The sequence below is a fragment of the Melanerpes formicivorus genome, unplaced genomic scaffold (assembly GCF_026170545.1).
Source record: "Melanerpes formicivorus ecotype bairdi unplaced genomic scaffold, bMelFor1.0.p_v2 SCAF_50, whole genome shotgun sequence".
Taxonomy (NCBI): Eukaryota; Metazoa; Chordata; class Aves; order Piciformes; family Picidae; genus Melanerpes; species Melanerpes formicivorus.
The window spans coordinates 2,541,614-2,567,651 of record NW_027142402.1 but is presented as its reverse complement, the minus strand read 5'-3'; the positions used below and the strand labels follow the sequence as shown (position 1 = coordinate 2,567,651).

Sequence of the window (26,038 nt, the reverse complement as noted above, 5' to 3'; positions counted from 1 at the left end):
TTTGGGGTTTGTGTGTGTGTGTGTTTGGGGTTTGTGTGTGTGTGTTTGGGGTTTGTGTGTGTGTGTGTGTTTGGGGTTTGTGTGTGTGTGTGTTTGGGTTTGTGTGTGTGTGTGTGTTTGGGGTTTGTGTGTGTGTGTGTTTGGGTTTGTGTGTGTGTGTGTGTTTGGGGTTGTGTGTGTGTGTGTTTGGGGTTGTGTGTGTGTGTGTGTTTGGGGTTGTGTGTGTGTGTGTTTGGGGTTTGTGTGTGTGTGGGTTTGGGTTTGTGTGTGTGTGTGTTTGGGGTTGTGTGTGTGTGTGTTTGGGGTTTGTGTGTGTGTGTGTTTGGGGTTGTGTGTGTGTGTGTTTGGGGTTTGTGTGTGTGTGTGTTTGGGGTTTGTGTGTGTGTGTGTTTGGGGTTGTGTGTGTGTGTGTTTGGGTTTGTGTGTGTGTGTGTGTTTGGGGTTGTGTGTGTGTGTGTTTGGGGTTTGTGTGTGTGTGTGTGTTTGGGGTTGTGTGTGTGTGTGTTTGGGGTTTGTGTGTGTGTGGGTTTGGGTTTGTGTGTGTGTGTGTTTGGGGTTGTGTGTGTGTGTGTGTGTGTGTTTGGGGTTGTGTGTGTGTGTGTTTGGGGTTGTGTGTGTGTGTGTGTTTGGGGTTGTGTGTGTGTGTGTTTGGGGTTGTGTGTGTGTGTGTGTTTGGGGTTGTGTGTGTGTGTGTGTTTGGGGTTGTGTGTGTGTGTGTTTGGGGTTTGTGTGTGTGTGTGTTTGGGGTTTGTGTGTGTGTGTGTTTGGGGTTTGTGTGTGTGTGTGTTTGGGGTTGTGTGTGTGTGTGTGTTTGGGGTTGTGTGTGTGTGTGTGTTTGGGGTTGTGTGTGTGTGTGTTTGGGGTTGTGTGTGTGTGTGTGTTTGGGGTTTGTGTGTGTGTGTGTTTGGGGTTTGTGTGTGTGTGTGTTTGGGGTTGTGTGTGTGTGTGTTTGGGGTTTGTGTGTGTGTGGGTTTGGGTTTGTGTGTGTGTGTGTTTGGGGTTGTGTGTGTGTGTGTGTGTGTGTTTGGGGTTGTGTGTGTGTGTGTTTGGGGTTGTGTGTGTGTGTGTGTTTGGGGTTGTGTGTGTGTGTGTTTGGGGTTGTGTGTGTGTGTGTGTTTGGGGTTGTGTGTGTGTGTGTGTTTGGGGTTGTGTGTGTGTGTGTTTGGGGTTTGTGTGTGTGTGTGTTTGGGGTTTGTGTGTGTGTGTGTTTGGGGTTTGTGTGTGTGTGTGTTTGGGGTTGTGTGTGTGTGTGTGTTTGGGGTTGTGTGTGTGTGTGTGTTTGGGGTTGTGTGTGTGTGTGTTTGGGGTTGTGTGTGTGTGTGTTTGGGGTTTGTGTGTGTGTGTGTTTGGGGTTGTGTGTGTGTGTGTTTGGGGTTTGTGTGTGTGTGTGTTTGGGGTTGTGTGTGTGTGTGTTTGGGGTTTGTGTGTGTGTGTGTTTGGGGTTGTGTGTGTGTGTGTTTGGGGTTGTGTGTGTGTGTGTTTGGGGTTTGTGTGTGTGTGTGTTTGGGGTTGTGTGTGTGTGTGTTTGGGGTTCTGTGTGTGTGTTTGGGGGTTTTTGTTTGGTTTGGGGGGGTGTTGGTTGGTTTGAAGGGGTTTTGTATTTGTTTCATTTTGGGGGAGGGGTAGGTTTTGGTTGGTTTGTGTTGGGGGTTTGTTTTCATGGTGTTTTTTGTATAGGTTTCATTTTGGGAGGGGGGTTGTGGGTTTTATGGGTTGGTTTGTTTGGGGGGTTTTGTTTGTTTTGATGGGGTTTTGTATTTGTTTCATTTTTGGGAGGGGGTTTGTGGGTTTTTCTTGGTTGGTTGGGTTGGTTTGTGTTGGGGGTTTTGTTTGCTTTGGGGGGGGTTGTTTGTTTTGATGGGGTTTTGTATTTGTTTCATTTTTGGGAGGGGATTTGTGGGTTTTTGTTGTTTGGTTGGGGTGGTTTGTGTTGGGGGTTTTATTTGTTTTGGGGGAGTTGTTTGTTTTGATGGGGTTTTGTATTTGTTTCATTTTTGGGAGGGGGTTTGTGGGTTTTGGTTGTTTGGCTGGGGTGGTTTGTGTTGGGGTTTTGTTTGTTTTGATGGGGTTCTGTATTTGTTTAATTTTGGGGAGGGGGTTTGTGGGTTGGGTTGTGTTTTGTTTGCTTTGGGGGGGGTTGTTTGTTTTGATGAGGTTCTGTATTTGTTTCATTTTTGGGAGGGGGTTTGTGGGTTTTTCTTGGTTGGTTGGGTTGGTTTGTGTTGGGGGTTTTGTTTGCTTTGGGGGGGGGTGTTTGTTTTGATGGGGTTCTGTATTTGTTTCATTTTGGGAGGGGGCTTGTGGGTTTTGGTTGTTTGGCTGGGGTGGTTTGTGTTGGGGTTTTGTTTGTTTTGATGGGGTTCTGTATTTGTTTCATTTTGGGGAGGGGGTTTGTGGGTTGGGTTGGTTTGTGTTTTGTTTGCTTTGGGGGGGTTGTTTGTTTTGATGGGGTTCTGTATTTGTTTCATTTTTGGGAGGGGGCTTGTGGGTTTTGGTTGGTTGGTTGGTTTGGTTTGTGTTGGGGTTTTTTGTCTGTTCTTATCCTTTTCTAGCAGATGATTTATCCAAACCCAACCTGCACTTCCCAAATTGCCCTTCCACGCTACCTCCCTGCTCACAGTCTGCCTCTTTCAAAGCCCATCAGTTCCAAACATGCTTCCCCCACTACCCCCCACCCCCCCATGTCACCAGCCCCTCGCCACGTGCGTGGGGAGCGGTGCTCCCTCTGCTCCAGCTCCAAAGTTAAAGCATCTGAAGTGTAAATTGTGTGTGACACAGCCAAGGAAACCCACTTTGCTTTAACCTTGTTAATGGCGAGCCAGATGGAACCGCTGAGGCCACCCATTGTTCAGCTTTGCATTTTTGTGTAATGCCATGGTGTAGGTCCATAGGGCCTCATGAATTCCCCTCCTCTGAATATATACTCTGCTGTTAAAGGCACTGAAAGGATCAAGCTCTGCTCTGAGAGCAGCTGGCTTTGTATTTTTTTTAATGGTTGTTAGCAGCAGCAGCAGCAGCAGCAGGTCCATTCTACTCCCCCCCCCCCAACTCTCCCCCTGCCCTTATTAAAATCCTGATCTGTCGGCTCCTGAGGGAAACCAAACCCTACCCCTGCCCTATAAGCACATCAGACATGACCTCAGCTTCAGTACCCCAAATATTCATCCAAAAGCCTCAGGTTCTCTATTCCTGTCCCAGAGGCTCTTAATCACATGAACCATCATCAGCACTCAGGTCACCATTTCCTTCCTACCAAATCCAGGTAAAACCTTTGTCTGCCTAACTTCTGGTACCAGTCATGGCCCTCTGGAAATCTGGTCAAACTTCCCTGTCTTGGCCTCATTTGTGCCTTTAAGATGGAAATGGAAGCAAGAGGAGTTCAGAGTAAAGATAGCCCACAGCAGACTACTCAGTCTGAGATACAAGGGGAGGCTGTTGAACTCCAGCATGACATCTGTGGAGTGCTTGTGATGTAGAAGACAACAGCTCACCATGCCTGTGCCATGATGCAGCAAGGTCAGGTACTTGCTGATGGAAAGCTGCACCACACCTTGTAACTGAGGCAGTGAAACCCCACAAGACTGAGGCTGGCTGCCTAGCAGGCTCCCAGCTGGGGTGCAAGGTTTTCTGGGGCTTGGAGAGGGGAGGACTCTCAGTTGCTGTGCACTGTACCTGCTGACCACTGCTCCTCAGAACTGGAGGAGATAAGTGTTAAGGCTTTGCTCCCCAGTGGGCCTGGCCTGCCTTCAGAAGGGCAAACTGTGCCTCACAAAAAGAAGACTGCAGCCAGAAGTGACTGAATTGCACCACTGAGCACCAAAGGCAATGCATCTGCCTCTGAGAGAGGACTCTGACACACCAGCTCCTGAGGAGGATGCAGTTAACATCAGCTGCTAGTGATGAGAGGGATGCTGCAAAGTTCCCTGTTGCCCAGACTGGCCTGGTTGCTGCTGCCTGCAGTCCTGCTCTCTTTAGCCCACATCCCAAAGCAAAAGCTGTTAATAGCCCTGCACTGATGTGAGCTGGGTACTCCAGCACCCTAGGATGGAGATTATGTGCCTCCCTTGATTTCAGCACGTTAAGCTTCCTTGAAGCTTTGTTTCTTTCAGAGGCAGCTGTCTGCATTTCCATACCTTGCTTTGCCTCTTGCCACCAGAGCTAACCCCACGTGTATCAGTCGGGATTAGTTTGCCTCAGTTACGCTCCCTGGGCTGCCTCTCTGCAGGATTAGATCAGCACCAGCGACCCTGTGGGGAGAGGACCCCAGAGCTGGCTGGGGGTGCAGGGGTGGGTAATGTGAAGCTGCCCCCTGGCAGAGCCCTGCTTTGCAGAGCCAGGGGCAGCAGCCACTCCTCTTAAAGTCACTATTCCCTGATGAGAAATACAACACCTGGAGATTCCAGGTGTTCATGCTCTCCAGGTGCTCCAGGCCAGGCTGGATGAGGCTTTGAGCAGCCTGGGCTGGTGGAAGGTGTCCCTGCCCATGGCAGGGGGAGTGGAATGAGATGACCTTTAAGGTCCCTTCCAACCCAAACCATTCTATGATTTTCTCCCTACCTCCAGGATATTCACACCTCTCTTTCACTCCCACCCCCGTTCTGCTCCTCAGTATCCCATTTAGCTTTTACAACCTGAGATCACAGCTGGCTACTTCCTAGAACCAAGGGGTTTTAAGCTGACAAATCTGATCCAGCACTTCACAAAGCACTGTCTCCCCTTCTTTTCTTTTTTATGAACAGGTTTGTTTTGAGTCTTTACACCATAAACCTGTCCCTGTGGAATCTTTTGGCTTGTCTTTAACTAAATGAGAATCTGCCTCGAGAACACAATCCCAAGTGCAATGAAAATGGATTGATATGCCTCACACACACACTGTAGTCCTCTACAGTGTAACAAAATATGCAAGCTTCAGCAGATTTCCCACCTGCTACCACAGAAAGGGAACATGGTGGTATCCTGTTCCCAACACAGCATCTCATTAGAGCAGCAGGGTGCTCCCACCACAGCGTGCACACAGTCACCACTGATTCCCAGTGCTGAGTATCACCATGCAGTTCAGGTCCTTTTCCACTTACAGCCCCAGCTGTCACCTGCAATCCAAGAAGCTTGTGCAGGTTTGGTCTGTGAAAGCTCTCCACTGATGTTCTGACACAGGTTAGAGCAGAGAAGCAGAAAGGGTGTGTGGTGACTTCATCAGCTCTGGTGTCACCTGGCCTACCAGGAGCAAGCTGACACAGCTGTGTTGTGCAGCTTCAGTTTGCCTCAAAAGGAGGAAGGGAGAGCAATGTGCTCCAGGATGCATGGGCTGGGAGAACTGGAGAAAGGAGCACTTGCTGTGCCCATGCTGGCTACACAAACAGACTGGGCACTGTTGGGGTACCAGTATTGGTATGATTCTAATTTGAAAGCTCTTGAATTTGACTTCCATTTTATGCAAGAATTAAGCATGAAATGTGGGTCAAAGACAGCTTCACAGAGTCACCAAGGCTGGAAGAGACCTCAAAGACCATCAAGTCCAACCTGTCACCACAGACCTCATGACTAGACCATGGCACCAAGTGCCATGTCCAATCCCCTCTTGAACACCTCCAGTGATGGTGCTTCAATACATTTCAAGGCACTCATAAAGGTTTCACGGGTAGCTATCACCTGAAGCATCTCCTAGACCCTCCCTGCTCACCTGGCAGCTGGGAACAAGGACAACCACTTCTGACAAAGAGAAGCACCCTGCTGCTTTGCTGGCTTCTCATCCAAATTAGCAGCTAGGAACAGATGAGGAACACAACAAGCAACAGCCCCACCGATAATGCAGATGGCTGAAGCTCTCTGCACTCAGCTGCCTTACTACAGAAGGTATTTCCCGACGAGTTCTCCTTTTGCAAAGGAGGGGGGCAGTGCAGGCTCAACCTTGGAAAGCAAAGCACAAGAAACTGTCTCTTGGTGGCAGCTCGTTCTGAGGAAGTGACTCAGCTGAGGCGAATTACAGAGCCCTCTTGGAGACATCGATGCCGGGAGCAGTGGTGGCTGCAGCCAGAAACCCAGTGCAGCTGCACTGCCAGAGATTTCAACCTTCACAAGCACTTAAGCCTGAAAATACAATTTGCAGTAATTCTAACCAGTTTTGTCTGGCTCTGCAGCAATTTTCTGCTGTGAAAGGAACAGGTGAGGGAGCTGAGGATGTCTCAAGCAGACACAAAGCAGGATTTCATCATAAAAGCCACATATAATTCCTAAGTAATTAAAAATATATATAATTAATTGCATTATAACTTCTTTGGGCTTTAGAGTACCTCTTCCACAAACTCACTAAGCAATCTGCTCTGCCCTGCCAGCTGCTGCACCCAAAACTTGGGAGGCAGTTTTTAGTACCTTCAGAAGTAATGAGGAATGAAAACTCTCTAGCAGCCTGCTCTCCACCAGGGAAGCTTTCAATCCATAGGTCTCAGGTATTCAGAGACTGCTTTTAAAGAGTGGGCAAAAGATGGGCAGGAGAAGCAGGGGTGGGGTGAGGGTAGAGCCCACGGAGAGGGTGTTTGGATCAAACATAGCAAAACAGGAGGATGCACAGACACAACACAAATCCTGGGGAGCAGGTCTTCCAGACTGAAAAGTGGGGGGGGGATAGCACTGCTCTCTAATAATCCCAACAGCCAAGAACCACAATTACTGCTGAAAGGGAACCCAGCAGTGGTTTGAGGCGTTGTATGGACTAGGAAAGGAACCAGATCTGCACTGGGAAGTTTACCACCTAGACAGAGCAGAGGGAAGGCATGGACAGGGCTTAGGCAAAGGAGGAATTCACCTGAAGTCAAGGCAGGCACACTCTCCTTCTAGCTGCTTAACTGCTTTCCTCTATTAATTAGCAAGTCCTCCCTTCCTCCCCACTGATTCCATGTTCTCACGAGTGGGCAGCCAATGCTGTTCTGTGCTCTCCATCCACTGACCCCACCACAGGCAGGAAGCACAAAATGGTTGATCAGAACTGCCCCATTGCAGCCCAAGAATTCAAATGGGGAACAGATCTCCAAGACACAATCCTGCCCCTTCAAACGCCCTGTGTCCCCCATGCCTGTGGTACTCCTGGGCCACAGCCCAGCAGGGCAGTGCCAGCAGGGACATGGGGCAGCCCTTGCAGCTGGCAGAGCTTCTCCAGCTACCCCAGTGAAATGGCAGGAAGGAAACAAAGGGGTGGCTGTGTCCGTGGGAACAGTTGATGGACTGCTGCAGTCAACAACAGCTCCTCCTGCCTTGCCTTCTTTTCCTTCCGTGCAGGAGGAAGAAATGATGGTGATGGTTTTGCTCAGTTTCCCCTCAGGTGCCAGCCTTGGCTAAAAGCTGCAAAAAAGCCCTTAGAGGAACAGCTTGGGGAGCTGTAAGCTTGCAAAGGGGGTTAAATCTCATACCCTTGACTAGCAAAGGAACAATAATCACGGGTGGGGTTCGACTGAGGCTGATAGAGGGCTGGCTGCTTGAGTTCAGCTGTGTTTTACACCACTGTCCTTTAATTAGTAGCCATCCCTACAGGAGAAGCATCATGAACCACTGCTAACCAGAGCCTGAGCTGAGAGCTAGCTGCAACTTTCTGTTTTCTCTCCTGCTAGGTGGCTTTGCATCCTGAAACCAGTCTGACTTAAAGCCACTTGTGTCTGCACTTTGAAACAAGCAAGACAACAAGGGGATTGCTTCACACAAACCCTTGAGCTTGGCTCATTTTCAGATGTGGAAAAGTGTCTCTCTCTCTTTTTTTTTTGCCTAGATGCTGCCATCTTTGAAAGTTGTACAGCTGAAAGATGAAGCCCTCATTCATCCAAACACCCAGACTAATGAATTTCCAACGATGACAGGCAAGAACAAACAGACAAGTGCTGTGGGTTTCTTGTAAATCAATTTATAAGCTATTGAAAGGCCATTCCTTGGTGACCAATTTGCATTGGAAAGGAGTTCACAGTTGAAAAAGCTGTGACAAAAAGGAGATGCTTACACAGGGCTGGGTTTGGGTTTGTTTTTTAAGCAGCCAGGAAATTTGAATCTGGGAATAACTTTTCCTCTGTCCTGAGAGCACCTGTGCTCCCCCACGACAGCAAGGGGTCTGCAGCAGACCACGAGCAAGGTCCAGGCTCCACAAGGCTTGGGGAGGAAGGAATAAGAGCTAATTCTGGGCAGCCAGTAGGAGCAGATCCTGGATTCTCCCCCTAGAAATGCTGCCCACAAGCATGCAGCACACACAGAGGGTGTGCAGAGGGAAGAGGCAAGAGGCTTCTCCAGCTAAAAAATTAAGATCTTCTGTGCTAATGTCCTCAAATGATATAAATTGCTTGCATCAACAAACACAGCACAATTAGCTTGTTACCCTTAAACTGAGTTTAAAATAAGCAAATTGTTTGATGACTTTGATGTTTTCCACCCAAAATGTGCTGGCTAATTTTTCCATTCCAGTTCCCATTCCAATCTTTTAACTGCCTTAATCTCCTGCCCTCAGATGTTGACCTCCTAAGAACAGGGGTCATAGGTTAGCACAGACAGACCTCAAAAGATCTGGACTATCAATTCATGCCTGAGAGATTTCTCTGCCACAAAAGAAGCACTAAAAAAGCAAAATTCCAAAATCCAGGTCCACAGGCTGCAGAGGGGAAAAAAAAACCCACAAACTTGTTGAGATGGTCAAGATCCACAAATATTCAACAACACCACCACCACCCAACCCAGGTTGGATCCAAGCAGGATGGATTAATTCCTGCAGGATACAAAAATAAATAAGCCCAATGGCACTGACATGGGATAAAGGCTGAGCTTTCAAGATAAAACAAGGAAAGCTCTCGACAGGAGAGAATGGAGAGTCAGCATCTCTGAGCACAGACAGGGTATGTTTAAAAGGTTTCTAATAGCTACAGCTCAAAAAGTAGCTTTCCTCCCCCCCTGCAACAGGCATTCTTAAACACAATTTGATTTTCTTCTAAAGGTGAAGATAGGAAATGAGTGAAATCAGCAAAGGAGCCAGCACCAGTGGAGGCAAATTCTAGTGGCTGTTGGTGAGACTGCCTCCTCATTTTCTTGCCACAATCAGCGACACAGCAGATTCCTTGCAGCTTGTTTGCTCAGTGAGCATTCAGCTCTCGTTACAACCAAAAACAACCACCCCAAAAGCCAGAGGTTTGTTTTCTATGCATAAATGAAATGTAGAGATTGTAAAGGGAGAGAGAGAGAGAGAGAGAGAGAGAACTTCATGGGGGCTGGCGGGGAGGTAGGAATGGAGGGAGAAGAAGAACAAACCGTCTGGGCAAAATGAGTGGAATTTGTACCTTCCAAAATGTACACAAGAACGAAAATCCTCGCAGTGGAGTGAGTAATGATACTCCCACGTGTGACAACATCAAATGCCACTGAACTATTTAATCATGATAATAATCAAAAAGTAAATGAAACCACTCTGGATCCTTCTCTCAGTTAGAGAATCAAAGTGCTTAAGACATTTCAAGTCATTATTAACGGGAGATGCAGGCACAGACTCCTGGCAATTATTGCGTGAGCAGCTAACCAGGATTCTCCAAAAATATATCAAAGCACAAAACCAGGGAAGAATGAGCCTGGTCAGCAGGAAATTAAGGGTTCCCCCCTCCCCCACACACACTTGATTTAGAGCAACTAGGTGAGGAAAAAGCCTAAATAAAACAAAACCTTTGAAAAGCTACACAAATGGCTTTACACAACTCCAAATCCTGCTGCCAGCCACTGATGATTCCCTCCCACTGAGGGAAGAAGTAACACAGACAGACTGACAGACACACACACACACTGCTGTTTTGCTTCGCATCATTCCTTTAGCAGCAGCAGCAGAGGTGCTGCTTTTAAACACTAGCAAATCTGCAGCTGAATTTGAAAGGCAGAATCGCTTTCAGGTTTTTATGCTGGCCACAAGATCTCCATTTATCACCCAGGGAATCCAAGCTCTCTGGCTGAACTCGGATGCAAAGGCTGTTGCAACATTAATTGCAGACAATGAAGTAAGAGCAGTCTGTAGTTTGCTATTGTTTTCAGAGCTGTCTGAAGTCACTTAAATGCTTAACATTTCATCTGCCCCACAGCTAGAAGAGTAAAGCTCCCAGCAGCTTCGTTCAGCACAGGACCGGCACAGTTTAAACCCAGGTTTGTACTTTCAACCACTCACTGTAACAGCTCTAGTGCCAGAAGACTCCACACCAATCAGATTATAAATGAATGGAGATCAAAGACAAGAAATTGTTCAGCTCACTCCCATATTTCACAGTGACCCTTCACAACTCTTTCCTCCTTTGGTGTTCCATAGGTCTGTTACTGAGCAAACCCAGCTCCCTCCACACCATCAATAATGCCAGCCTCAGCTCACCACTCCTCCAGCTTGGCCACCTTTGTTCTCTGCTGCACATCTATGTGCAATTTCAGCCACAAAGCCTAGTCTCTTCATCCTCATCCTCCAAGTGTCACAGTTTGAATGAAAACCTGCTTCAAATCCTCAAGCCTAGATGCTAGTCAAAGTAGTCAGGCTAATTTCTACCCATCCCTACAAATTCAGCATTCAAAAGAGAAAGGAACAATTTACACTGCAGGAACAGCTTCTGAACCAACATGTGAGCTCTCCTCCACAGCCTCTTCTCATTTGCTGTACAAAATAGAAGGCAGCTATTGCATACTGCTGCTACAGCTTGGGCCCACCACTAAATCAACCCAAATCTGGACCACACTGCAGAAGACTTCAGGGCTTTCACCAAGATCTCTTCAGGCACTACAAATATGAGTGACTTTGCAATGGCTCTATGAAACTGTCAGCTTTAACTGGTCTCAACAAAATGCACAGGATTCTGGAGCACAAGGGGAAAAAAAGTCAAAATCCAGAGAAGCCTTATTCTAGGTGTCCAATTGGTAGTGTTACAGACAAAGCTCAAAAGGAGCAACTGTTAAGGCTGGGGGCGTTTGGTGGTTCTGCAAAACAAACTCCAGATGTGTCAGGTTTGTCACCTGGTACATGAGGAGCACACAGTATAAGGAGAATGCTACAAAAAGTCTTATTTCAGACCAGCCCTCCCTGATCTGCTGGAATCACCACAGTCTTCATCCCATCTATGGTTCAGCCTCTCCTGCATCAGCTCTTCACTTGCAGCAAACTTTCAAAATGCAGGAAACTGACTCGATCCCTGCTTGTGTTCAAGGAGATTCAGGCTTCTCTGCACCCCCTGAAGAGTGCCAGACCTATCAGCTTGGAGGGGATCACCTGGAGATGGGGAGAGCTCTGTGCTTCTCACATTTGACACCATTTTAACAGTCTGTCCTCCTCTCCCCAAGCCCTTCTCTTCTCTCTCCCCAAGCCCTTCTCTTCCCTCTCCCCTTCCTGTTCTCTTGTGTTTTCACATTCCTGCTCCTTCCTAAACTTCTCCTATCCATTATCCTTGAAATACCTTCCTGTTGCCCTGCCTGAGGGAACATGGACATCCCAGGAGCTCCACTGCCTCTTTTCTGAACAGCTCCTCATAACCAGAAGCAGCAAAGTCCCACTCAGTCCTGCTACTTCTGGATGAAGGATGCCACATGGCTCTGCAGTAGGGGCTTAAACTGCTACTTTCTCCCCCCAGATAACCCTGCCTTCCCTGGTGCAGATGTGTCCTCAAAGCCCTGCTTGCTTTCAGAACACAGCCTGTTACTCATTACCTGCCCAAGAAGAGCTCTGGCACACTGTAGGTGCAGTTGGGAAGGTGAGGAGGGAACAGCAGCAGCGTGCCTGCACCACCACCAGGGAGATGACTACCTCTGTGACACATTCCTCTTACTTACATAATGAGTTGCTGAGCTTCTTTCCTGACAAAATAAGGTGCTGAAGTAAATTCACATTTTTAAATGATTCATATTTAGGTAGGTTTGATCTTTAAGTGTCAAGGACAGAAACATGAAGCCACAGCTAATAAAAGAAACAGCTGTAGTGATCTGGAGTTCTCTTATAGCACAGGCTTTATTAATTTTGAGTTAAAGGGCTCCAGAACTTTTCCTCCTTCTGAGGAGCTTCAGGTTCATCAACAGTGGCAAATCAAAGGCAAGGTTTTGGGAATAGCTGAATTTGCAGCTCTGCCCTAATTCAGTTTGCTCCAACTTTCAAGCTCTTGGTATCTTTTATTTCAGCATGCCAGGAGATCTGGCAAATTTTTCCCCTCATCTGGAACCACCGTTAGAAACTTTCCCTCCTGCTAGATATTTATTATGTGCTTTGAGTCCATTTGCTAGGTGATGCTGGAGTGAAACAGGTAAGGAAAAGCAGCTGCTTCTCTACAGTAGAAGGGACTTGAGATTTAATGATTGACAGTGAGTATTTTTGTAGGAAAAGGTAGCCCTGTGTGCTAAAAAGGCAGTTTGTCCTGAGAGGCCACTGACACAGCAAGAGAGAGCTGAATGAAGAAGATGCCAATTAGCAAAGCTCATGGAAACAGAAAGGATGTTTTACAGATCAGTTCCTCAAACACTTTTAACATCCACTGGACTGGGGTTCTGCAGAATCTCTGCTAAACTGAGCAACACTCTAAAATTCTTTCCTGCTTCTAAATTCCTTCAGTTGGGAGGAATCATTACTGCAGGTGAGACTGCAGTGTGGTCCCTGGGCAGCTAGCAGCGCCCCAAAACAAAGACCTTAGCAGCACCCCAGAACAAAGACCTCAAATATGTGCTGGAGCTTCACTTACAAAGGAGAAAATGCTCATCCCTTGATGAAAGAGGCTGGAATACTCAGACAATACCAAGCCTGAGAAGACACTGGATTAAAGAAAAACATTCTGCATTCCAAAACCTTAAGTAACCCCCCTGCTGTGCAGGGACAGCTTCACTCTACATAAGGCTGCATCAAAACACCACCTTTCTGCTGGCTGCTTCTGCCCCTCGAACATTTTCAGAAGAGGATCTATTTTAGCCTCCAAGTGGATTTCTTATCATAAACCCTACGAAAAATCCAGGGCCTGCATCTTCCTAACCGCACAGATAACCAAGAGAACTTCACTCAGGCTCCACTCAGCTCTTAATACAAGCTTGCAAAGTAGAAAATTAGCCTTGGATGTCACTTAGCCACATCACTGCCAGCAGGCTGCCAGCTCTTGCTTTAGCACAGAGATTTGCCTCACAGAATCAATAAGGTTGGGAAAGACCTCAAAGATCATCAAGTCCAACCTGCCACTTGGAGCAAGTGAACAGCCCTGCCAGAAGGCACAGCTGAAGGGAAGGAAGCCGGTATGTTTGGGTGGTTTATTGTCCCAGATAGCATTTTCTTCTTGTCCCTTTCTCCTTGCTTTATTCCATGCTTCCTTTATGGTGTCAATGCTTCAAAACTGAGTTGCCCTCTTCCCTGAAATGCTCCAAGTGCCAAGCCAAGCAGGTAGACACTGCTGGGAAGCACCCAACTGTGAGCTCCTGCAAGGAGTATTTACAGATACTGGATAATATCTCTAAGTCCCAAAGATAACTCTCTATAAATGCATAAAAATAGCCAATAATAACAATAATTTCAATTAAAGAAGAAATGGTCCTTTGCCTGGTTTCATTTCAGGTCACATCCTAACATTGCTTGTTTGAAAAAAGGGAAAGAATAAAGGAGAAAGAAAAAAATCTCCCTTTTCCCTCCTCCAAACTTTATTCTGGGTGGCTGGACTAGTTTTATTGATTCCATGTATTCTACTCTAAATGAAGATTTCACAGCCTTGTCTACAAGTTAGCAAGCAGGTGATTAAGGTGTGAATTCAGAACACTTTATCTCTGCCTCAGCTGCCTGCAGTCATTCCTAGAGAGCAGCATGGCAGGCTTTTGTGTCAGCTCACTGTCAAAGCTCAGCAAAATACACTGCTTTTGGCATCTATTAAGAACTCCCACAAAGGCAGCCACAGCCTGCTGCAGTGTAAAGTGTTGCAAATTGATCCCCTGGCTTACTGGAGTAGGGAAACCAGCCCCTCCACTGTGCATCTCTGCCATAAAACACTTCTGAACCCAGCACCTGTCAAATGCAAATCCCCGTTGAGTCTCTCACAACCTCCCCTGTATCCCAGATTACTCCAGATACTCTGGACAGAAATATATATGTGAGGCACATGGGTATTACAACAGCTTCAACTTCTGGGAGCCTAAAGTCTGCAGGCTGCTTGCAGCCACAGCTTCATTTGACATGGACCACAGAAGACTCTACTCTCCTGGCATGCTGGCCGAGAAAGATGCCCAAGTGGCCAACAGCACTGACAGCAATCACAAAGCAGATAGCTACACTTGTTCAAATCCCACTCTCCTTCAATATGCAGGTTTTTCCTGCCTACTTACAGCATGTCCATTCAAATTGGAAGGCTTCTGAAGCCTTCCTTCATACACATGTGCAACAAACAGGACAACAGCCTGATGGCCCTGGCCTTTAATTGCTGTCACAGTCTGCAACACCAATGAACAATGGTAACAGCAATGCTCTAAACAGGTCAGCAACGACAGTCCCTGGAAAACCAATGGTTTAAATAAGAACTGTATCAGAAGTCTAGCCCAAAACATAGTGAAGAAAAAACCCCACCACCACCACAAAGATTCTTCACATCCACTGCATGCAATGCAACTCTGAAAGGACAGATATGGTGAGCAGTCGAAAAGAAAGCTTTGTCCAGCTTACAAAGTCTCTCCTTCTGGTTATGGACCCTGATCTGTTACAGCAGCAAAAATGTTGTTCATGGCCTGTAGCTTTTCCAAAGAAGGTGAAAGAGGGACAACTATCATGCTGTCTCCAGTCCTTAATTAAAAAAGAGAGAAGTGAAAAAACCCCAAAAGGCAGCATTCTACTAGAGGTGAGGATAAGAGGAGTTCATCTGTAGCCAGCAAAAGGCTTCTGGATTTCCTGTTTCTCAGGGTTGACCTACACTGCCTTCCTAGGTGACACTCTATTTCTTAAGCTACTCTTTGCTTCAGGGCTTGCAGTGGAAGAAAGCCACCTCTCAGTCATGCCATCCATCAGATACTGCAGGCAGAACGTGGCAGGTTGGATGCTCCTCCTGAGACTCTTCCCAAACCACCTGTCCCCCTTGATCTCAGTCACTACAGCTACTGGGCCATGAGGAGAAAAGGGTGACTGACCTAAATACAGGAGCTTTGGGGCAAGAAGGCTGTTCTTGGAGAACTAGAGGCAGGTGGCTTTGCAGAAGAGGACTGCAGAACTTCTTCAAGCCACTAGAAGCAGAAGGTAAAGCAAAGCAGTGCAGGTCAGACTGCTGTGCTTGTGTGTGAAGAACTGCAGCTCCCAAGGCTAACTTGAGACATGCAGAGTGTTATTCCAACAGTTCTTCAGACAACCAGGCAGTAACATCAGGAAACACCTGATGCTCTCTTCACTGAGGACAAATATCATCAAATTGCATAGATCTTAACCCTGACTGCATCAGGCTTTCTTCTGGACAGGACTCCTGGTGCACAGGTTAGAACCCCGCTGCACACAGCAGTCTCTTCAGCACTTCTCCCCTAACCACGACATCATTTCACCTCTTAGTCAGGCTGGCCTCTCAGGCTAACAGCAGGGCTTTCCAAATGAGATTTACATTCCCTTCGAAGGCTTCCTCAAATTCAGCAAAACCTTCTCCAAGTGAAAAGCAAATCAAGTGGGTGATTTGTGTAGTTGTAGAGACACAGCTTAATGAAGTTTAATCAAACGACTGAGCCAAATGCACACAGAAGGGTTTGCTTTCAACAGCTGAGGAAAGGCTGAAAACAATTCCAAGAGAAATTTGCAAGAGAGAAAAAGATAATAAAAAAGGAGGGGAATAGCAAAGTAAGGTAATTACCTATCTCCCTTTGGTTTTCTTTTTTGTACTGTCTTCCCTTTGGGTCGTCTTTCACTTCCTAAACAGGGGCTCCCACCAGGGCCTGTTACCCGTATTGATTCAAGGCCTTTGGAAGATTTCTTAAAAGTAAATTCCACTGGTTCTCCTTCTTTTAGGCTTCTAAATCCTTCCATGTAAAGCTTGCTCTGCAAATAGGAAAAATACTCTTGGTTACCATTGCCTTAAAAAAAAAACACCACCAATATTTACATTCATCATCAAAAAGGAGGAAAAAAATGATCCTGTCCTGCCACCGAAAGGAGAAATGACCCTGTCTGCTAGCCCAGAATGCACACAGTAACAGCTTTCCCTGCCTGAGCTAGCAGATGATACTACAAATTACAGCCCTGGATACACTGAAAGCACCACTCAACCCTAAACAAGTAACAGGAACCTCTTTTCAGTATCAACAAAACTGAAACAACATTTTCCTTCGCCGTGGTGGAGATGTAAGAAGCAGAGAAAATGCTGCACGCTTCACATCTCTGCCTAGCCACCAAAAGAGAGCAAAGGTTCTCTACAGCCCTAATGGCTTCATGACCAGATTGTCTTAATTTGTACTCCTCCTGTCTGGGACATGGCTCTGGAAATGAATCAAAGACCCAAGGAGAACAAGCTGCTGGAGAAATGAATCAAAGACCCAAGGAGAACAAGCTGCTGGAGAAATGAATCAGAGACCCAAGGAGAATGAGCTGCAGGAGGAAGGCACTCTGGACACAGTTCCCTTCAGATAGCCCCAGTGAACTGCTCGATTTCTATTCACTACCCCAAAAATCATGTCTAGTTAGCATGAGGTAGGCATGGCTCTGTGTTTTCATTCACAGAAACTATCATCATCAGGGCAAGTGAAATGAATGCTGGGAAGTCTTTGCTGTTCCAGTTTAGCAGCAAAATGTTGGCCAAGCTGACAGCTGCAGAGCTCAGGGAGCTGGACTCTTCAAAAGGATGCATGGAGAACACCACAGGAGGCAACAGGACTGAGCTGTTTCAGGGGAAACTCCGTCCAGATATGAGGATGTAAGAATTAGAGTTAAGAGTTATAGTTCACTACAAGAATTAAAACAGAGAAGCAGAACCCTTCCCTTAGCTAAAACTCAGCTTGACAGTGCACTGAACGACCTAATCCAAGGCTCTGCTTTCAGCAAAAGACTGGGCCAGACAATCTCAAGAGGTCCTTTCCAACCTAGACTTTTCCAGGACTCAAACACCTTACTCCAGAGCTGAATCACACCCAGTGAGATGGGAGAAGAGGATTCTGGCTCCCGGTTCTGCAGCAGAGTCACCTCTGGGTCCCTGTGTCACCTCTCCCTGTCTTTCTAAAGAGGGACACTGCTGCAAAGTCCATTTCCTCCCCTCCCCCCCCCCCAGCACCAGCAGACTAAGATAAAAATGATCAAATAATTGGAAATTCTTTTTCTCTTCCTAATGAAACCACATGGAAGCACACACACCTTGGCTCCCCAAACCCCCAAGCAGTGGAGCAGCTGAGTTCCACACAGCGACCAACAGCAACCAAGGCACTACCGGTGCCAGGCTGACTGAGGGACTCAGTTGCTGCTGCTGTTTCCAGCAGCCAAACTAATCACGACCACAGCTGCACTGGTTAGGACAAAGGCTGGGTTTGCTTATCCACTTGTGCAGCTCTAGGACTACATGTTGTAACAGTGTGAAGATTTTCTAGGTGAGAGGTTGAGCACTATTGAAAAATGGGGGAGGGGAGAAGGGTATTAGAGGGACACACACACATGGAAGAAGAAAGTCAGTATCTGTTCTCTGACTTGGCTGCTTCTTAAAAGGAAAATACAAGGTATGGCAAAGGAAATGTGGACATTTTCTCACCAAGCCGACTGGAAGAGACTAATTCTACAAAACCCAATGAAACAAACCAGCCAGGAAGGCAACACTCTTTCAAGCAAACCCTGTACAGCATGGGGGGGATCTTTGCCACAAGGATCAAACACCCACGTTCAGAATATGCCAGGAGACACCACCACTCCCCCACTGAAAAAATCCCACACACAGTTTCTGTGCTGTGAATCCCTCCCTAGGTCCTCTGCAGCAGCCACCAGGGGCAAATCTTGTGAAAAGGGAAGAACTGAACATGCATTTTTGTCCCAAACTAGGACACAGAGGTAAACTTCCCCAAAGCAGACAATCATGAGAGCACAGATGGGTGCTAACCACAAGGGGAACCTCAAGCAGATAAACACAAGCCCTTATCTCTCAGGAGTTCTGGACCCAGCACGGACACCTTTGTCTAAGAAAGATATCATTAAGACTCAGCAAGACTTGCACATTTTTTCCTCTCCAAGTTTCACTCCTCTAAAACAAATGCCAGGAGGTTGATACTTGATCTGCACACTGCATTATGTTTTCTGCTTCAAAAGAAAGAAGCACTTCTTTAAAACACAACTGCACTGGACTAGATGACCTTTGGAGGTCCCTTCCAACCCAGACCATTCTATGACTCTAAAGCAGAGCATTACTAAGGACTCTGAATTGTTTCTTCTCCTCATGTCACTTCTAGCAACAGAGCTTTCCTTCCCAAACAGAGCACTACAGAGTTGCACAAAGGAGGGTTTTAATATCTTTAAAAGCCAAAGTAAGAGAATGATGCTCTCACAAATCACTTTACCCAAGTGGACATTGTGTTGCATGTTTGTTTTGCAAGGGCTTTTAACAACGGAAAACGTTGAAAAACCTGCTCCAAAAGGACTTGCAGTGCTCTCCTTGGACACACCTCAGCAGCTTTCCAGGGTTATAGATGGATTTGGTGCTGACTAATTGTGTTAAATCTATCAGCCAGCTCACTGGGAAAGATTCTCTGAGGGTGCAACAACAACCCAGAGCCACAAAGGAGAAGGGGGGAAAAAATAGAATCATAGAATCAACAAGGTTGGAAAAGACCTCAAAGATCATCAAGTCCAACCTGACACCACAGACCTCATGACTACTAGACCATGGCACCAAGTGCCACGTCCAATCTCCTCTTGAACACTTCCAGGGATGATGACTCCACCACCACCCTGGGCAGCACATTCCAATGGCCAACAACTCTCTCTGTGAAGAACTTTCTCCAGCCTCCAACCTCCAGCCTAAACTTCCCCTGGCACAGCTTGAGACTGTGTCCTCTTGTTCTGGTGCTGGTTGCCTGGGAGAAGAGACCAATCCCCAGCTGGCTACAACCTCCCTTCAGGTAGTTGTAGACAGCAATAAGGTCTCCCCTGAGCCTCCTCTTCTCCAAACTAAACAACCCCAGCTCCCTCAGCCTCTCCTCACAGAGCTGTGCTTGAGGCCTCTCCCCAGCCTCGTTGCCCTCCTCTGGACCCATTCAAGTGTCTCAATGTCCTTCTTAAATTGAGGGGCCCAGAACTGGACACAGGACTCAAGGTGTGGCTAACCAGTGGTGAGTACAGGGGCACAATGACTTCCCTGCTCCTGCTGTTGGAAACCAACAAAACATATCTAAACCCTGAATCCCTCCTCAACTTGCCTGAAGAGCTGGGCAAAAAAAAGAAGAAGAAAAAAAGAAAAGCAAAAAAGAGAGAAAAGTCTTGTAAAGTTGATAATTTAAGGTTGAGAGGACCCAGCTCAGTATTTGCCTCACATTACTTAAACAAATACAAGCCACACAATTCAAAGCAGCCAGAGTTTCGAGTCAGCGAAGCATTTCCAGAGCCCTGAATGGGCTGCATGGGCACACAGCCAAGCAACAAAGGTTAAAAAAGAAAGAAAAAACAACAAAAAAAAAAAACCTTAAAAGCAACATGCTTTTCCTCCTTGCTCTCTCTTTCAGCTGTCAAAGACCTTGCTGTTATTTTTACCAGCAGTCAATACAGTGATTTCAGGCTGGAGCTTGTTTCTTTTCCCCTTTTTCCTTTTAACTTCACAGGGCCTTTTCTCTCTTTTTTTCTCCCTCCCTTTCTTTCCTTTTTATTTTCTTCTTTTTTCCTTTTCTAGTTTGTAATGCTTTCCTCTTATCTATTTCAATAATTATCCTATTATTTCTTGCTATGTTAGCCTGCACTATCCATCCTCAACACATCTATGCCCACAAAGAATGGCTTGGTCCAAAAATGCTGGCAACTTCCTAAGGAGTGTCAGCCACAACAAGAACAACAACAGAAAATAAAGAGTAGAGAAGTCCATGCTCACAAAAGTTCTTGGAAAGCAGTTCCTCCCATGAAGCAACAACAAAAATCAAACCATAATCAATATAAAGTATTAGCAAGATGGTCCCCAAAGGAAAAAACTCCCATTCCCTGGGCAGTGTCAGGGAGTGCTTCCACCTCTCTCTAAAAGAAAGGAAGTTTGGAATTCAGGCTCATTGCAGGGGCCTCTGATATGTGTGCATTACTTTTATTAACACATAGGGAGGACAAGGTCCCTGCATGCACCTCCTCACAACAGCTTTGCCATTTCTAGGTCAGGGTTGTGAACAACTGGGGCTGCAGACATCAAATTCTCCAGAGGAAGGAGAAGGCAGGGGGTGGGGAAAGGGTTATTTGGTGGCATTCTGCTTAGGTCGTTTATTTTCTGTATCTTCTCATTTCTGCCCCTTTTTATCCGGTGATTGATTGATTGATTGGTCAGTACAATCACCAGATGCCACCAGCATGCCGGCTTTCCCCTAGTGAGAAAACAGTTTTCCCTCCAAAATGATCTACAATTAAATCCAGACATGAAGGGAAGCATATCCTGAAGCCCAACCACCCTGAAAACCTGAAGAAATTCTCTCCAAAACAACTCAGTGCAGTTCCATCAAGAGCCAACGACCCTGGAGCACACCACCAGTGAGGGGACACAGCAGGGAAACGACTTACACACTGGCTCTACAGCAGTGCTCTTTGCTGCAGTATGCCAAACCCAGAACTTAACTGTTGGATACTGCAAGTGTTGGAGGCACTGCAAGTGCTGGAAGCACTGCAAAACAATCCCTTGCATGGCACAAGCACTGCTGCAAGGACTTCTGCTGTCCACCTAAAGATCTTTTTAGGAGGTTTGTGAAGATGATCCTTTCAAGCAGAATGCAAAAAACACCACACCAAAAAAAATCCACCCCCACTGACCAGTAGCCTCCCAGCCCCTCCCCAGAGCAGAGCAACATGCACCTCTGCTGCAGTAGCAGCACTGGAAGGCCAGGCACCCACAAGGCATCTTGCCATTGCTGCTGCTGACCTCATGGGCTCTTTCCTGCTCCTCCAGGCTTATCTTGCACCAAATCTGGCACTTCTCAGTGCTCCCCATAAGCCAAGTTAACTCACTAATCTGACAGGAAACAAACCCAGTTTAAAAAGTGTGTGTGTGTGTGTTGGGGAGAGGATAAAAGGAAGAGGAAACAGGGACAGATTTTTGTTTTTCCAGCAAGCTAAATCTGTTCACAGAAAGGCTCAGCCAGCTCCAGGGCAGGCAGTGGGGAAAGGGCAAGAGAATGTGCTCCTTAGTATTTTTATGTAAAAGCTTCACAGTATTACAAATGTAGTTCACAAAGCTCAACAGAATACAAACTAACTTGGAAAACAAAGCTCTAGATGACTTCATTTCTTGAAGAGTTGCACCTCAGCTCTTTGGCAACAGGGAGCCAGGCACGCCACAGGTATACAATGTTTATTAGATGGGGTGAGCTGCTGCGAGGAACCACGGAGCAGGGAAAGCACTGGTAGGTTGGCAGCAGCCACAGCACAGCTGGCACACAGCAGTTTCACATCCTGATTCACTTGGAGTTGGCTTGGATCTTAAACTTCCACCTCGCCCCTAGTCATGGTCATAACCTTTTGCCATCCTGTTGCTGTCCCCACACTGTCACTCTGCTCCCCCAGAAGCATGCACAGGTATTTCTTTAGCCCTTGGACCAAAGGCTTGCTCTATCTACTTCCAAACCACCCTCCCTTCACAGCAGGATTTTCCCTTTCTCAATTTGTCTAAAGAAACTTTTACTACTTTAACTATGAAGAGCTTTCAGTAAATTCTAACCCAGCTTAATACTTCCACTCCTTGTTCCACCACAGCCTCTAAGAAGTGACTTCCTTTCACAATCTACTCCTCCTTCCTTTTGCATTTCCTTTTCTCTACCAATCTCTCTCCCAGGAGAAGGTTCTCAGCTAGAAGGATTAGGGATTTTCCCACAATTATCCTCCTCCTTTACTTGAGATTCAAGTTGAATCTTTCCCCCATGTAAGCCTCCAGTACTTCAGCTCACCTCTGACCACTAACAAGTTCTCCTCTTTTAATAAATGCTCACCTTAAAATGTTGCTGACCTTTCAACATCCCACTGAACATAAACCACATTAGCCCACTTCATGTTTTAAACCATCAGGGTGTTTCTATAAGGTCAGGAAGTCCTTCCAAGTCCAAGATAACTACTACACGTCTGTGCTGAACTACTCTTGGGTAAGAAAACTATTGCCTGCCATGAGGCAGGTGGCAGCGCAGAGGAAGGTGTAATATACGACCCGCATAGCTTGCTGCTTCTCTCAAGAGCTGAAAAGGTCCTCTGGTAGAAAGCACAGACTGCTGTAGAGTTGTTTCACCTAAAACCAAACCACAGTGTCCTCCAGATTTATTACACCTTTCTGGTGTCCTTAGCCACATTTTCAGAAGCAGCTGCAGCACCTCTATCTTCCACACCTGACCTAAGATATTCCTCTGCTCCTCCATGTAGGGCAATGACAGTTCCATGTGCCAGGAGATGTTTTAGCTTTGTAAAGGTTTCCTGTCCACCTAACAGGCTCATATACAACCCAGGACAGAAAGGATCTTGTGAGCAGTAAGACTGTGGGGTGGGAAGGATGGAGCTCAGTGAGAGGATGGTGGTTGAATTGTGCTGCAACTCAGCAACTTCACTTTCTCAAGGGGCAAGAAACAGGATGGTGGAAGGACTGGGCCATGATGGGGACCAGGGGTGGTAGCCTGTGAGGAATGGGCTGGAGAGATAGCCTGGCAGACAATTCAAGCTAAGCTTCTGTGGAGAAGCAGCATCTGGCAGAGGGGCTACAGTTTCTTCAAGCCACAGAAGAGCCAACTCACCCCTTGTCAGGCTGGGAAGGCACAGGAGCAGATCAAGTAGTGGAAGTGGAATGAGAGTTTACAGCCCAGTCCTGACTCAGACTGTGCTAGAAGTCTATCCCTGCCACTACCTCCTTTTTTCGCTCCTCCTCTGCTTGGACACAGCTACCCACAGGCTGAGAGCCCAAGGAGCTGTTCCCACACCACCCTACAACCACTTCCCTCAATCCCTGGGCTGAGAAACGGAGCCTGCCAGGCCAGCAGAGTGCCACAACGGCAGACTCAGAGGTCCTCACCTCAGAAACCCAAGATCCCTGCTGTGGAGGATGCTTTCTGAAAAGCTGCATTAGTGCCAAACCTCTCCATGCTTCAATGACCTCTTCTAATTCTTCAGAGAGAAGCAAGCTGCCTGCTTGAAAGCTACTGCGAGCCAGGGAGCGAGGAACTAAGTGAGCACAGATGATACTTCAGCCAGCTGGGAGTAACTATGCCCTAAGCAATGCCAAGATAAGAATCCATTACAAGAACCTCTCTTGAACTACAAGCTTTTGGGCAAATATCCTGCTCACTTTAATGGTACAGATGTCCTTGGCTCCCACTGAGGCCTCATGTTGCACTGTGCAAGGTCCTGCCCAAACCATACAAGAAGGCAAGGGGTCACCAGCAAGGCTGCTACAGCATTTGGAGCTCAGCAACCGGCATGTACTGCTTGTTTTTAAACCCAGTTTACTTAAAAGGCAAAGACAGAAGTGAAGCACACAAAGTACAATGCTGCTTAGAATATTTGTTCACTAAAACAAACCACCAGTCTTAATTAGATACAACATTATCAAATGGCCAATGTTGATTAGACATTCAAATAGCTGGATTAAAGGGCACTTTTGTCTGGGAGGGAGAATGAGCACGAGGTTATTTTACCCTTCTCCAAGCTTTATCACTTATTTTAGAAGAAAGGGAGGGGCAGACCATCTAAATATTTGACAGGTAAGGTAATAAAGAGCAGTGAAACCAGTAATGAATGTCTGCCAGTCTGGACATAACAGGAAATGAGTGTGTGACTTCAAATTAGAGTGGGCTTAGAAACACACAGCAGCAAAAGGAGATAGTGTGGATGATTCAGAAAGTAGCTTGAACTTCCCAGCACCTTTGAATTATTGTTTGGGAGAGCATTTCATTTGTAACTTTAACTCTTCATTTCCCTTAACCTACAACATGCTGTGCCCCAATTCTCTAAACAGCTGCATTTTAACAGCTGACAGAAAGGGTTGGTTTGGAGCCACTCCTGTTATCAAAGCATTAGCTATGCCCTGTTACAAAGGACATCCCAGGTTTCCAGGGAACACTTCTGATTTAGGGATACAAGTGAGAAAACAGCACTGAAAGCAAAACATTCCAGAGTAAACAGAAGGCAGATGAAAGCTGGTTTTATTAAAAAGGAGAAAGGGCTTTACCTCTGAAAGACAGACTGCTTCAGTGTCTTAGCAGCGGTGCCAGGGAAGGACCCAGAGATGCTTTAAAAGCTCTACTTTTAATACAGTCTCTTACTACTCTGGTTGTGATTGCTGAGGAGGTGGCTGTGAAACTGGAATCACACATGGCACTGCATGCAGCAGATGACAGCAATGCTGGCTTCTGCTCAGATTACACAAGACTACTGAAATATTATTGAAGACTCCACTGTCAGCTCTGTGGTTTGTATGCCCCTCTTTCAGCATGCTCTGCCAAGGAATGTCCGGGTTTGCCAAGGCCTCCCGGACGAGGCTCAGAGCAGCTGCAGCAGGAAGGCACAAAGAAGGTTCCTTAAGGACAATCTGCTGGCACAGCTCCCGTCGGCACTCAGGGGTAGAGCAGAGCCAGAAGGATGAGCCTGTTGTTGATTCTTCTGTGGGCTGGTTACACCTCAGACATGCCAGACACATCTCCTTGTGGACTGCAGGCAGCTGACTAGCTCTGATGCAGAGCAAACATTCCACTGGAGCAATCAAAGCCTTCTAAACACATCACCCAGCAATAGCCTCTTGCTACTGTGACTTGAGCCATGGGCTCTCTCCTGTCCTGTCAATGCTACAAGCAAGTTAGAATAGAATAGAATAATAAACCAGGTTGGAAGAGACCTTCAAGATCATCGTGTCCAACCCCTCAACCAATCCAACCCACCTAAACAACTAACCCATGGCACCAAGCACCCCATCAAGTCTCCTCCTGAACACCTCCAATGATGGTGACTCTACCACCTCCCCAGGCAGCCCATTCCAATGGGCAATCACTCTCTCTGTATAGAACTTCTTCCTAACATCCAGCCTAAACCTCCCCTGCCTGCTGGAGGTGCAGATCCTGGCTGTCAAATGGAGCACCAACAACAGGAATCTGCTCTTCCAAACAGCCTTTCCAGGCCAAGGTGCCACAGGACCAGGGATGCTGCTTTGCAGCAGTCACTTCTGACAAGCTTATTTCTATTGTACCTCTCTGTAGTAAACATCAAACCAGTCTTACAGGTAATGATTTTATTCCTCTCTGTTCTGGCTGAAGGCTTTTCCTCCTCATCACATTATGCTTCACGTGGGAGAGAAAATAATAAACTAAAAAACCAACCCACAACCAGAGCTGTATGAAACCTGATTTATATTTCCCACACACACACTACAACATATTTCTGTTTCCACTCAGTCTTTTTTGCTGCATTAATGCAGTGCTCTGGTCTCACAGCCTGCCTAACACCGATGAAAGCTGCCAGCCCTCCTCTCCCCACACCCTCAGAAACAACCTGAAACCCATGACAAACAAAATGCAGCCTGAAATCCCTACCATCTCTATTACTCCTTTACAGGTCCAATAAAAGCTGCCTGCCCCCCAAGCTGTTTGCTTTTAATACCAGAAGTAAACAAATCCCAGGCTGCATTTTTATTGGACTGTTTGAAAGAGAAAACTCCAAAGGCTAAAACCAGAGGTACATCACACGGGGACTGCGACGCAGGAACCACAGCTGAGCTGGGGCAAAGCAGAAATTCTCTCTGTTATTGCTTTATTTAGACTCCCCTCAGTACCTTATGATCACACTGAAGCCAACATTTCTTTTCTGGCTGCTCTGCAGGATGCAGTCATTTGCAGCTGAAAGCACGACGCGTTACGTTGGGCGACCATAAAAAGCAAGAGAGCACGAATCAAAGTGAGAGGAATCAAAAGGGGTTGG

The 26,038-nt window shown here is 46.7% G+C and overlaps 1 protein-coding gene across 1 annotated transcript in view; it reads right to left on the bottom strand.

Moving 5' to 3' along the window:
• Positions 1-26,038, bottom strand: part of LIN28B (lin-28 homolog B) — an 82,674-nt gene that overhangs the window by 17,101 nt on the left and 39,535 nt on the right. Inside the window, exon 3 of the mRNA XM_068160452.1 lies at positions 15,804-15,988. Coding sequence (XP_068016553.1) covers positions 15,804-15,988 — 185 coding nt within the window. The remainder of the gene's footprint in view (positions 1-15,803; positions 15,989-26,038) is intronic.